This window comes from Castanea sativa, chromosome 11, assembly GCF_040712315.1.
Source record: "Castanea sativa cultivar Marrone di Chiusa Pesio chromosome 11, ASM4071231v1".
In the NCBI taxonomy this organism is placed as follows: domain Eukaryota; kingdom Viridiplantae; phylum Streptophyta; class Magnoliopsida; order Fagales; family Fagaceae; genus Castanea; species Castanea sativa.
In genome coordinates, this window is record NC_134023.1 from 14,157,810 (window position 1) to 14,172,038 (window position 14,229).

The 14,229-nt window shown below is 35.6% G+C and overlaps 1 protein-coding gene across 1 annotated transcript; it reads right to left on the reverse strand.

The window, feature by feature from the left end:
- Positions 1 to 13,027: 13,027 nt before the first annotated feature.
- LOC142617709 (heavy metal-associated isoprenylated plant protein 47-like) lies at positions 13,028 to 13,993 on the reverse strand. The gene is made up of 3 exons (XM_075790665.1): positions 13,886 to 13,993; positions 13,686 to 13,794; positions 13,028 to 13,570 (listed from the first exon to the last, which is right to left on the reverse strand). Exons 1-3 carry the CDS (start codon positions 13,889 to 13,891, stop codon positions 13,308 to 13,310), a joined length of 378 nt encoding a protein of 125 aa, XP_075646780.1. The 5' UTR covers positions 13,892 to 13,993; the 3' UTR covers positions 13,028 to 13,307.
- Positions 13,994 to 14,229: the final 236 nt, after the last annotated feature.

Genomic DNA, 14,229 nt, shown 5'->3' on the forward strand with positions numbered 1-14,229 from the left:
AAGAGTTTCCATACACAATAGGGGTCAAGGATCACACTCAGGAAATTAATCCAATCAGAGTGTACTCGCTCTGATACCACTTGTTGGAAAATTTAAACCCCAGTTGATATAATTAACAAGTTTTAAACCCAAGTTGTTAATTAGATTTATTATGAATAAACCTTGTTAAAAAAAACTAACATCAATATTACGTCAATATCATGCACAGTGGAAAAGTAAATAAGACAAAATATGATGACTTATGAAAACTAATGAAACAAACTAGTTTCACAGTAAAAAAACCTAGGGGGAAACCTTCCCGAAAAGTAATTCACTATAGTAAAGAGAAGTTTTAGATTTAGTACAAAACCTTTGTCCCTAGACTATACAATCCTCGTAAATGAACTTACAGTAGAAACCTTCTACCGCTTTAGAACCTCTAAACTCTTCAATATATAAACGCCACCTTTTTGCATGGATCCCAGTACGTGACTAACACACCAACTTGAAGAAGATTGTTGGCTACAAAGTTCTTCACTTCATTAATAATGAAGATTAAGAAGCACTTGGTTACAAAACCTTAAAGTGCAAAGATGTAGTAGCTTCTTTAAAAGAGAATAAGGCATCGGTCACCTTTTGCATGTGTTCACCTTGTATTCTCTTCTATGATGGCCTTTAAAATAAGCCTTATATATGTCTAAGATTGTGAGAAACCATATGCATACATGTTAGCATGGGCAAAAAATCAGATATGAAAATTCTGATTTTGTAATTCTCGATAGATAGTATCTGTTAAGAGGTTGTCGAGCCTCAATATATAGTATCTATTGAGCAGCCGTTGAGCTTTAATGAATCAACACTCCTTCACTTATTTCTTGGACAGATTTGTATGGCTTCAATACTAGACTTGAACTCTTGTTCTTTGAAATATTAAACACATCATAGATCTACCCAATTACAAGTAAAGTGCGTTTTGTCAAAGGATTAGCCAATTGTAAATGACATATGTTCTTAACATGATTCACATATGTCCTCACAAAGTTGAATATGACGCCTTCATTGCTGGACTCCGAGTAGTGCAAAGGCTCGATGCTGAGGAAGTAGAGCTGTTCTTGGATTCAAGATTAGTGGTGAGTCAAATAGAGGGGAGCTTGAAGGCAAAGGACTACTACATGTCACAATATTTAAAGTTGTTTGGATCCTACGAGCGAACTTCCAAAAATTCATGCCAATTCATTGGCCACTTTGGCTTTGTCTTCAGATGAATGCATGCCCCAAATGATCTTTGTGGAGCTTTTAGGGCAACCGAGCATAGAGCAATAACCGATTGTAGCTGCTACTTCGATAGTAGAGCCTAGTTGGTTGGATCCTCATATTGCTTTTTTATCTGATGGGTCTTTGCCAACTGATGAAAAGGGCAAAGAAGGTGCAGAGAATGTCAACTTGTTTTTGGTTATCTGAGAATAAAAAGTTGCATTGGCATTTGTTTGAAGGTCCATATTTATTATGTCTCCACCCGAGTAAGACCATTGAGCTGCTAGCTAAGTTGCATGAAGGGATATGTAGAGGGCACTTGTGGGGAAGATCGCTAGCCACCAAGCCATAACTCAAGGATTTTGGTGGCCGAATATGCAACGAGAAGCGGTTAACTACATAAAAAAGTGTGATCAATGCTAAAGACATGCTCCAATCATGCATCAACCAGGTGAAAATTTGAATCCGATCATCAGCCCTTGCCCCTTCGCTCAATGGGGGCTAGATATAATTAGACCATTCCCTCGTGTGTTGAGGAACAGGAAATATGTATTCTTCGCGATTGATTACTTTACCAAATGGGTAGAAGCCGAAGCCTTGGCAAACATCAGGGATGTAGATGGGAAGAAATTATTATGGAAAAATATCATTATGAGGTTTGAGGTTCTAAGGGTGATGATATCGGATAATGGGCTTCAGTTTGACAATAAGGCCTTTTAGGAGTATTGTAGCAGTCTCAACATAACCAATATATACTCATTACTAGCATACCCTTAGAGTAATGGACAAGCGGAGGCAACAAACAAGACAACAATTAACGGTTTGAAGAAGAGATTGGAAGGGGTGAAAGGAAATTGGGTTGAGGAGTTGCCAAACGTCTTGTAGGCCTACTAAACAACACCTAGAAGATTAACGGGTGAAACCTCTTTCTCCTTGACGTACGGAGTAGAGGAAGTCATACCAATTGAGGTCGGCTTGTCACGTATGAAGGTAGCTGATTTTACACGAAGTAATAATGATGTGCAAATGGTTGGGAATTTAGATGCCTTGGGAGAAAGATGAGATATGGTATCCATTCAGCTTGCGAATTATCAGCAGAAGTTGGCCCAGGGGTATAACAGAAAGGTGAGGCATTGGGAGTTTGTGGCAGGAGACCTCATTTTGCGAAAAGCAATAGGAAGTATAAAGGATCAAAGTGCAAGCAAGTTGGCTCTGAATTGGGAAGGACCCTACTGAGTGACAGCAATGGCCAAGGCAAGAGCTTATTACTTGGAAGATATGGAAGAAAGACCTTTACCCCGACCATGGAACTTTTGTAATCTAAAAAGGTATTACCCATGAGTGTAGTGAGAAATGTGAAAGATATGTCTAAGGTTGTAGATAGACTTGAAAAACGAGTGTGGAAGGAATTCAATTATTTTGCATTGAATTATTTATGAGCATTTATAAATTTCTTAAAGGATAGAAACCTGGGCTCTACCTGACTTCGATCACCGACTAGGTGGAAATCTTAGTAGGCTTTTCTAAGGATAGAAACCTAGCATCGGTTTGGCTTTGGCCATCAACTAGGTGGAAACCTTAATGAATTTTCCTAAGGCCAGTCGACCTGACTATCAACCAAGTGGAAACTTCAATAAACTCCCCTAAGGAGAGGAACTTGTTCTTAACATAAACCTATTCACCAATTAATCTATTAAGCAAATAGTAATGGTGCTTTCTTATGAAATGGGGGTTATCTTAATAGAAAGGCCTTAGTTGTGTTAATTAAATATCATATCCTTTGGTCCAAGAGTGCATAGTAAATCAATCATTTGTTCGGGAACATGAATACATTGCATGTGTTGCCGAATGTTTACACTTAGAATTATTTTGGGGTGCAATGGTGCAATTTTCCTTAAAAATAGTAAAACCGCCCATGTTTAAGGAGCTCGATCATGCAATCACATTATAAGGAAATAAAATAAAGAATCTGACCAAAGAAACTTAAACCATTAATATTAAGTAAACTTAACAGAATTTAATACACACATACTATTCCAATCAGTTAGATATAGAAAATTTTGGTGAAGCTTAAATAAAAATAAAAAAAGAAAATAATAAAAATAAAGATATAATATAAAGGGGGGAAATACACAATTAAATGGCTTAATAAAATCAAGTGTTCATATTATTGGATGCGCGGGGCTTGTCAAAGGAACTTCACTAGCACCAGGAGGGGCCGAGCTAAGAATTGGTTGGGTAGGGCCCTGCATCTCGGTGGGAGTGGTGGTTGCTGGGTTATCCTCATCAAGTACCACCACGTGGGAGTCAATCTGTTGAGACAACTCCCTCATTCCGGGGCTTTCTACCCCCTCCTCCCCTTCACCACTGTCCTTAGATTGTTCTTGAGCTTAGGCTTCAATCTGTGGGTTCTCGAGCAGTGAAATTTGGTTAGCACTCTTGAATGGGGAGGTGTCAGGAAGACCGATAGCATTCACCATGGCCATCCAACCCTCCATAAACCCGAACTTCCAAGCCTGAAAGATCATTGGTCCAGTCGAGTTCTCAGCGTCTTTAAATCCCATATTGTAGTAGACTTGTTCATAAGTCTTTAATGTCTCCTTCAAGTCAGCGAGTTCTTTGTCACAAGTGGAGACAAGGCTCGTAGCCTTGGCAAGTTTAATTTCAGCCTCGCCTAACTTACCTTGAAGATCTTTTGCTTTTTGCTCAGCTAATTCCCATGTCTTTTCAGCGGTAACTGCTCGTCGCTCCACTACATTTAGCTCCAAGGTCTTTTCATTCAAGCTCGCCTCGACTACTTGTTTTAAGGCTTTATCCTTGTTAGCCTCTTCCACCATGCCCTTTAGCCGGCCCTCTACAACATGGGTCATTTTGGCGGCCTAAAACAATGGTAGAAGTGATCAGGGATCAGTACAATCTGAGCACCAACACTTAAAGAAAATGAGAGATAAAAAAATATACATACATAGAAATGGATAACAAATAAAAACAATGAAAGTTAAATAATAATAATAATAATAATAATAATAATAATAATAATAACTACTACTACTACTACTACTACTACTCATTGCTATGGTATGCTATTTCAGTTTAAGAATGAGATCCTCATCTTGACAGCCCGAGTAATGCTCCAGATCAGCAAGAAGTAATAGAGCTTGCCCGAGGCTATCAGATACCTGTCCCCCAAGGCTGCTCCTCCAAGTCCGAACGTAGGAGTTGGATGGCAAGACTTTGTCCCCCAAATGGAAGGAACATTCTCATCCTGTAAAGGGATTTGAAAAGGTAGAGGCCACTTGACAACCAATGATGGTCGGTTGAGTTGTGGGCCTTGTCTTTTAGGGGGTCCTGTTGGGCAGTTGAGTCACCACCCCACCCAAAAATGGAGTATGGGGCTGGTCAACAGGTGGGGTATCAAACTCAGTTGGGGTGTCATCAATACCCCTATGTCTCTTCCTTCATTGATAGGGGGTGGGGGGAGTTATCTGTTAAGGGGTTGGTTAAGGAGCGGCATGGCTCCTAATGGGCTGTGCAGCTAGGAACTAGTGGATTAAATCCATTGTACACCTTTGAACCATCCTTGTAGTTGGATTGATAGGAGCAAGGGCTTCTACAACAGGGGCTTCTGCAATAAGGGCTTCTAAATTGGGGGCTTCTACTAGAATATGCCAGGCTTGGCCTTGAAAAACAGTGCCAGCTGAATCATCACGTACAGGTTTGAGCGAACCTGGTTTGACTCTTGTAGGTCCTTGGTGTCTTGCCTTGCCACTGGTAAGTCAGTTTGGTAGAAATCTGTGTAACTGAACGTTAAGGTAGGACAAAAGTGGGCTGCCGACCATCAAAGCTCCTAAGGAATCTTGGCAGCTGGTGTAAGAGGGTATGTAACCAAGGATTAGATGGGACACTCTCAATTGCCCATTGTAATGTACAAATATTTCCGAACACAGGATGAAGTTGAGTTCCCGAGTCCCTACCACACTTAGATCTGGTTGAAATTTTTTGAAAACTGTAGTGAGGAATAATGAATGAGTCAATGAAAAATGTATATGAGAACAACAATAAGAACATACCAAACGCTTAAAAAAAAACTTAAAGTGAAAAGTATGCACAATAGGGTAAGTTGGAAAAAAAAGTACCAACCTATCTGATGTGGAGAGGTCGGGTAGGTAAGTTTGCCATTCAGCCAATTCTTGCTCACTCTCACAAAGTCCCCCGCAGAGTTCCTATTGGAGTCAAGGACACAGGATATCAACTTAACCATGTGTTTCAGGTTTGAAGGTATTACTAGTGCTTCAGGCTCCCCTGAATAGCATACAGGAAGTTAATATCATGATGGGTAAGGCTAAGGCCATATAGTCAGTTAAGACGCCTCACACAGCTGACCACCCTTTAAAAGTTGGTTAAACATTGATCGGGGCAAAGCTTGTAAAATCTGAGAGTTATAAGCAACAAAGGATCTACTAGAAATCTAACACCGCCCTCTAATATAGACATTATAGGAAAAAAGACTACATCGGGTAACCTTTCATCTTCTATGTTTCCCTCATAACAGTACTATATGTTCACATTACAAGGGATATCAAACCTAGCTTGAAGGATTCTACGTCTACGTCAGTTCTTAAAAGATATTAAAACCCATTTTTTTTCCTGTCAAGTTTACTAAGATATAGATAATAGGAAGAGAACTTACTGAGTAACTTCTTGATGATAAGAATATTCTTGGAATGAATTTAAGGACTTAGGAAGAAGGAAGGCTCTGAACTTGAAAAGAACTAAAGAAAAGAATAGCGTAAACTGTGTTAGTATTTATAGGAGTAAATGTCATTTAATGCAATTGCCATAAATTTTTTAATACAAACTGTCATTTCTTTTCACACATCTCGGCAATCGAAGCGTTAGTTCATCACGACCGTTTGATATAATGAATATTGCCATGTGTGCCCCAAAGGTGAGTTGTCATGTCTGCTGTATCGATTGACTGACACTTGATCATCCTGAGACATAACAGTCATTTTTTCAAAAATCTAGCTAATCACCAAAGTAATAATCCCTAATCCTATCTCCATTTCATGAAAATAGGATCGTGGGAGGCTATTGTAGGGGACTTGGGCCAAGTGATCGGTACAGGCCCACCAAACCTAAGCCTAAATACGCAAGCCAAAACTAGCCTGGGGGATGGGAGCCGGCCTGAATCCTATGGGGATGGGCTTGGCCCAACAATAAGTGTATTAGAATCTGGAGAGCACTATTTAGTGAACTCGTTAAGTGTTTGGTCACGTCTCGGCCCACTACTAACCGTCAAGACAGTACGAAATTAACAAGGAAGTAGAGAAGTTCAAATATTCACCGAGCACTAGAAGTGCTTTTAGGAAGTCCTTGCCAAGCACTATTTGGCGTCTGGAATAAGTTTCAAGAGAATTCTCAAAAGACATGATAATTCCTTGGGATTCTGGGTGATAGTGAGATTGCATGAAATTTGGTGAAACGTTAATGATTTGAACCCCACTTAGAGGAGATTATATAAGGGGAGTGAGTGGCTTAAAAAGGGGGTGGAGTGCAAGAAGTATGTAAGAAGTGAGAGAGAAGATTGGAGAAGAGTAAACATTAGGAGGGTGGACAAAAGAACTAAAAGAGATATACGAGAGATGGTAAGAGGCAAAATTTGAGGTGGAGAGGGTTTTTTGGGTTAGAAATCGCAAAAGTACTTGTAGTTGACTATTTAGGCTTTGTTTAAGGCTAAACCCGTAGGACCGCGAGCAGGGCTGGCCTTGGGCTTAGGCCAATTAGGCCATTGCCTAGGGCCCCCTTACAAAAGAAGACCCCAAATTTGGGGGCAAATTTTTTATTATTTTTTATATATAAATATTTTTGGGAGATATCAAAATATTTTAGCTAACATCTTTTTTCACTATTAAGAAACTCAAAGAATTGAGTAATCCTAGAGATAGAAATAAGACAAATTTAAATGAATAGATCTTACAAATAGACATGTTACTAATAACAAGTAATTCAAATAAGAAAATGTTAAAAATATTATAAATTTTACTACATAACTTTTATTTATTTAATTATTTTATAGAAGATAAAAAGTATACTCTAGCCTAATCTAAGTATATATGCGTATGAAACTCTCTTCTAGACACTTAAATCTCAGTCATTGCCCCCCACACCCCACAAAAACTTATACTTGTGGAGTGGTGGTCTCCATAACTTTTATTATTTGATGTGACAATGAATATAATAGGTGGATTTCAACAAACTATTGATGTATTTTTAAATGAATATTTGTAATTGGTAATATATCTTTGTAATTCTCATGTTGTAAATTTGATAATATTTCTAGTATTTTTGTAAGTCTCATGTCATTGATCACATTCATTACAACACTAGTTTGTAGTAAAATTTGTTATAACTTTAGCATTTTCTAAAAAAAAAATCATATTAAAAAGTAAAAAAAATGGATTTTAAAAAATTATTATATAAAATGCTAGTTAAATATTATTTAAGTGATAACATAAAGGTCCCATCTGAAAATTTCACCTTAGGCCTCCAAAACGCTTGGGCCGGCCCTAACTATGAGGAATTCCACCAACAAATAGATTTGGAGCCCAAATTCGCCCCCTATACTTATCTACGTTAGCAGAGTTGGGACACCACAGAAACGATACATTTGTCTGCCTTTGGTCTTCAAACTTAATGAAACAGAGTGTTTAGTTTTATCTTTAAAAAACTAATATACAATTGTCTTGAAAAATTAAATAGTACTAGTGGACGCGCCGTGTTAAGACATGGTTGCTCGAGCATATGCCATCATTCGAGTGGGTCAAGGAGAAGAATTGGTAGTCACAATCTGTTTAGGTTCAAAGTCCAACATTGACCTCTATACAAAGGTCTAATGAACCAAACTATCAGTTTGGAGTTAGTATACAAGCTTCGGAGGGTATTATGCACCCAAACTTGCCCGATCGAGTGGGTTGGCATCCATTTGTCTTATCATGCCATTTTAAATAAGGTGATTATTAAGGGAGCCCAATACTAATCATACATTTATCTAAATCAAACAAAACGCACACAAGGAAACATGAAATCACATCGTGAGGCAAAAGGAAACAAAATGAAATCCAAATTCAGATAAAAAATAATGTCAAACAAAATCAGAGCACACAATGACAAGGACATATTTTATGTCAAAGTCATATTTAAAACTTGATTATAGTTGAATCTTGATTGAATTATAATGCAACAATCATGAATTAACACAAGTGAGGATAATTAATACTTAAATAGTTCAAATTAACTATCGAATTATCGGAAAAAAAGAAGAAGAAAGCTAGTATTTTAAAATTAAATGCTGACAATATCTCAAGCCATTGTCATTAAAATATCTCGCCAAAAAAATAAAAACTTGTCATTTAATAAGGTGGGTGTGATTTCTTTTATTTCTTTTTTTAGGTTTCAAAATTACTTTTTATATTCTAGGGAAAGAAAACAAAAACTACGAAAACTCATTTTCTTAAAGAGAAAAAAGAAAGTGAAATTCAGTAACAGTGAGTGAGAACAGGTGCACAGACCGTACTCACTTTTTTTTTTTTTTTAATCATCAGTACCAACTTGCTTGAATAGAGAGCACCAACAAAAATTTGCAAGAGATTGTGGGCTTTGCATAGACCGAAGCTCTCTTTCTCTCTCTCTCACTCTCCTGTTGAGTAGATTAAATTGGTTAGTCTTCATAAGGGAATTTCACACACACATATACTCTAATTTTAAGATGTATTTAATTCAAGCATTCTATCCAATTTTGTTAAAAAAATTTCATTAATTTTTCAATTAAATAATCAGAAAATAGTTTTGAAAAAAAAATATTATCACTTAATGTAATATATCTTTTTCATGTGAGACAAATATTTTTTTTAAATGGCAATTTTTTAATGAAATTGGACAAAAGGCTTGAATTGAATAAATTTTAAATTTAGAATACTCAATTGAATGAAAGTAAAGTTAAGGGATTGAAATGAATTTTAGTCAAACTTAAAGAATATAATTTACATTTTTGCCTAAATATACAATGGCAATTTTGGATTTATCGAGAATTAATAGATTAGCTCAAAACCCATTGGAATTAAAGATCAGTTTATTTTCCACTACATGTTTTGTAGAAGATGCAAAGCCTTGTTTTCCAATAGCTCCGCAGTGAAGCTAAACCACGTGCGTTAAGGAAAATTTGCAGATTTTGGCAAAAGACACTGTAAATTTCAGACACTATAGTTGGAAACATTGTCATTTGGGGTCTATTATGGTACTTGGGCAATGAAATCTCATAGGTCTTTTCCTTTTTCATCTTTTTAAAAGCGGGTGCTATAAACCATTACACACCATTGGCATATATAAAGAAAGAGGGAAAATACTAACGGATGCCGTTATACTAATAATTAATAATCCATTTAAAGAAAGTTTTTATAAAAAAAAAAAATTAATGTTTTGACAGCTTTTTCTATTTTCTATAAAAGTAGTGTCAAAACTTTCTTAAAATAGATTGTTAATCATTGTCCTAAGGGCACCCGTTAGTATGATCTAAGAAAAATTAGGTGCTATTAGAGCTCTATTATTGGTGGTGCTAGTTAGCTATATAACTATTTTTACCACCACTAATTCTAAAAAGTGAGCTACGATGGTGGAGCTAAACTTAAAAATTTTAGCTCCTCAGCTACAGTGCACAGCTATAAATGGTTGTGCACTGTAGCAAAAAAAAAAAGAAAACTTTTATTAGACTTCTCTCTCTTCCCTCATTAAAAAATATTTTCTCTTTTTCTTTCTTTTTTTCTTTCTCTCTCTCTCTCTCTCTCTCTCTTCGGCTTCTCTCCTTTCTTCTTTTTTTCCTTCTCATTTTTTTTTCTCTCTAGCGCCTCCCTCATCTTGTCTCTGCTTCGCCAACCAACTCGCCGACCCATCTCGTCGAGACCCCATCTCCCCAAGCCCCATTGCTGCCGAGTTTGTGCTGGATTTGTGTTTGTGTGCTAAGTTTGTGTTTGTGCTAGGTTTCTGTGAAGTTTGTGCTGGGTTTGTGTTTGTGTTTATGTGCTGACTTGGGGTTGCTGGGTGCTGAGTTTCGCACTAGTGGTGGAGGTGGTGCCTGAAGATGGTGATGAAGATAGTGAAGAATAGGGAAAAAATAATAAACAAATAAATTGTTTAATATAATAGATATATTATTTTATTGTGTTGAAAGCTAAAATAAAACTGCTGATCAATCAGAGATTTATCATTTAATAAGATACATATATGACTTATGTTGAATCTTCGTCTCTAGCACGTGGAGTTGGAACAGTCACCCTGGAAAAACGTGTTTTTGCTAAGATTTTGTTTCCTTATATGATTTTGCTGGGAATCTCACCGGACACTGAGTCAGTCGCAGAGGGAGACCAGGGGCCCCTCATTTCAACTGCCTCTCCAAATTGCCAAAGCTCAATTTTTATTTGGTCCCCTTAAAAGAAAACAACAACAACAGTAATGGTAAAAAAGAAAAAACTAAAGTTTAAATTTTTATAATAATAAAAAAAAAAAACAAAACAAAATGGTATTGCCAAACCTTTTATGAACTCCATTTTTAATATTTAGTTTCAAAATTAAAATACAAATATATTTCATAAAATGTGAAAGTGATTTATTAAAATTTTCGTGAACGAAATTATTCGCGTCAATGATATTTTTTATATTTTAATGTGAGGTGATGCTCAAGATGGTAGAATTGTCAAGATGAAATGTCAAAGTGATTTATTAAAATTTTCGTGAACGAAATTATTCGTGTCAATGATATTTTTTATATTTTAATGTGAAGTGATGCTCAAGATGGCAGAATTGTCAAGATGGACTACTCAAAATAAATTGCCAACCATATATTTTCATTTCAATGAAGAATACAGCTTTGTTCTCTCTGAAAATGTTTTCTAGCTTCACCACTCACTACAGTTTTGGAGGTGTCATTTTAAGTATAGCTATAAATGAACCAAGCTCTTTATAAAAAAAATCTGTTCATAATTTTTTGTTTATAAACTAGCCAAATAAGGGTGGTGAAATTGGACACGACCCGCAAACCCAACAAAACATGACACGACACGACACAAAATTAGCAGGTTATGGATTAAGGCTTAATAGGTTTGTGTCATATTCGGGTTGATACAACTAACCTATTTAATAAACAGATTGGGTTAGTATTCAACATATGGAACTCGTTTGAACTGTTTAATTAAATGACATTTCATTAATATACCCTTCAAACCTTAAGTCCATAAACTTATTAGTTGTTGTGATTTATTTTCTTTGACATATTGTGATTGATTATTTGTGATATTGAGATATGCTTTAATTTCGGATGATTATTTGTGATGCAGTTACTTATTAGTTTTGAATTTTATATTAAAAATGTTTATGTGCTTGTTTTATCATAAATACTTTTTTTCATTTTGATAAAATTTAATAAACTGGTCGATACAACTGACTTATTTAATAAGTAGGTTGTATTTGGGTTGAAGAATTTTGACCCGTTTAATAAACATGTCAAGTTAGTGTTGATCTAAATAGTCGGATATTCATGAGTTGGCATGACACGAACTCGACACGCGAATACGAATTGCCATCCATAGAGCCAAACTTGAGCCTTAATTTTATGCTTACTTAAAAATGAGCATAGCTCATGCAAAAAAAAAAAAAAATCATGAACAGGCTTGTGGACAATAGGTCTCAGTAAAATACAAGCCGAACTTAGGTCAATTTATGAGCTTGTCAATAATAAGATTGATATGAACTTAAAAAATAAACTAATACCTTATTAAAATTTTAATTAATTGGGAATTGAGGACCACATGCCTAAATCAATAGTTTTGATTGTATTCTGAATATAAGCATGATAATATACTTGTATAATGTCTTAAGCTCAAAAGCTTAATATTGAGTTTGACCTTGGTTTGACTAATAAGTCATGTTAGGCCAAGCCGAGCTCAAGTTCTTGGAGTATTTGACAAATTCATGCCTAAATAATTTATAGGCTTAGTTCAAGTTTAAGAAAAGTTTGAACATATTATATTTGTTGTCTAGTCAAGTTTAAACATCTAAAACTTAGCCTGAATGCTTTTAAAAACTTATTAGAAACTCTAAGATACAAATTGAAAGAGACGTATCAAAAGAATTAAAAAAAAAATTATGGGAGGTGTGCTTTATACTATATTATATATACATTGTTTCTTTTCAAAGTTCTATTAGCATTAGGTCATTGTGATTCCTATTCCATATAGGCGTATAGCATTAGTATTAGGTTGTTTTTTTTTTTTTTATATTTATAAATCATTACTAGGTTGGACCATAGTTTAATATTAGAGTTATGACAGTTTCAGAGTTCTATTAGTTAAGGCTGTTGAGTTCTGAACCGTGTAGCATATAGTTATTCCTAATAAATAGAAAAGTTTTGTGTCTTATACTCTTATGTGTAGTAGGGGCAAATAAGACATTTCAGTTCAATATGCTATCATTATTGGTAAACCTTTTGAAAGTTCAGGGGGCACCTCTCCCCCCATAGAAGTCATGAAAGTAAACAATTTTACATGGAATTATCTGAATCAGTCCAATTTTGTGTTTGAGTGGAGCTAAGGTTACTTGAAATGGCGTCAATGTGTACACACGTGACCAAAAACAAGCCAGCCCAAACTATCTAGACGAACAATGTCACAATAAATTTCACAAATATTATATTCATTCTTAACAACTTGCAATACATATATATACCAACAACAATTAACTTACAATTTCTAGTGTGGCTAAATTGTCCTTGTTGTCAAACGGGAAACAACTAAAACCATACTTATTTGAAGTTCTCTATGTGGAGAGAAAACTAACATCAAAAACGTATAATGAATCCAAGCCCTAATTTAAAGTAGAATATGCATTATTAAGAAAAAAATTTATCTTTTCTAAATGGAAAATAATCCATTAGAGGAATTCATCATGAAGACCAGAAGATGTATAGTTTAACCCTTCAAGTGTCTCCCTCTTTGTGGTTACTTTTGCTGATGATTGGTACAAAATTACATTATGGAGCAAGAAGGTGTGTCATACTTGGGAATCTCATAGTATGTGTACGGAGGCAAACCATAACTAGGAGGCCCAACCATGTACCGTATCTTCAGTTCATCTTCCTTTTCTTTTTTCTTCTCTTCTGCAACGCTTACTATGCTTGCGTGCCCTACTTTTTTCCTTAGTAACGTTGCAAGTTTAACGGAATCGATCCCCTCGCCTTTTACCTCTATTTGGTCCTTGTCTTGCCCTTTTATACTTGCTGATTCCACTCCTGTAAGTGTCACATGCATCAACAAATTAATTAACAGCTATAATAAATAGGTTCAAGTGGTGTTAATATGTAGTGTTACAAATTTTGTAATACAATACAACGTGGGTTTTGTTACCTGAAAGGCCAACTGCAATCCTCGTGGCTTTTTTGCGAGCATGGTCGCCTTTCATAATTTGGAAACAACACCTCTGCCCATCCATGGTAACCTGGAGGACCACCGTTTGCTGAAGAAACAAAACAATAATAATCATAAATGAAGCAACTTAGAATTATAGGAAAGTATATTTATTTTTAAATAGCATAGACATCTTATACCTTCATGGTTTTGGTTTTTTAGAAATGATAATATATGGGGATGGACCAAACGCCTCACACCTTGTGGGATAGAATAGTATTTGAAGATGGAGGGAGAAAGAGAACTCTTGTTGTTTTGAGGTTTTCGGTGCAAGAGATGATACTACTAATTATAGGTCTGTTATCAAATTCCTTTATACTCTGATTAGAGATGATAATGTTATGGTCAAAAGATTTGTAGTTGAATTGGTATATTTCTATGCACAAAGTGCTTAAGAGTTTAGGGAAAAAATGTTTCGAGCTGCGGGGTTAGCAATATATTATAATTATCTTTAAAAAAAAAAAAAAGATGATACTTTTATCAA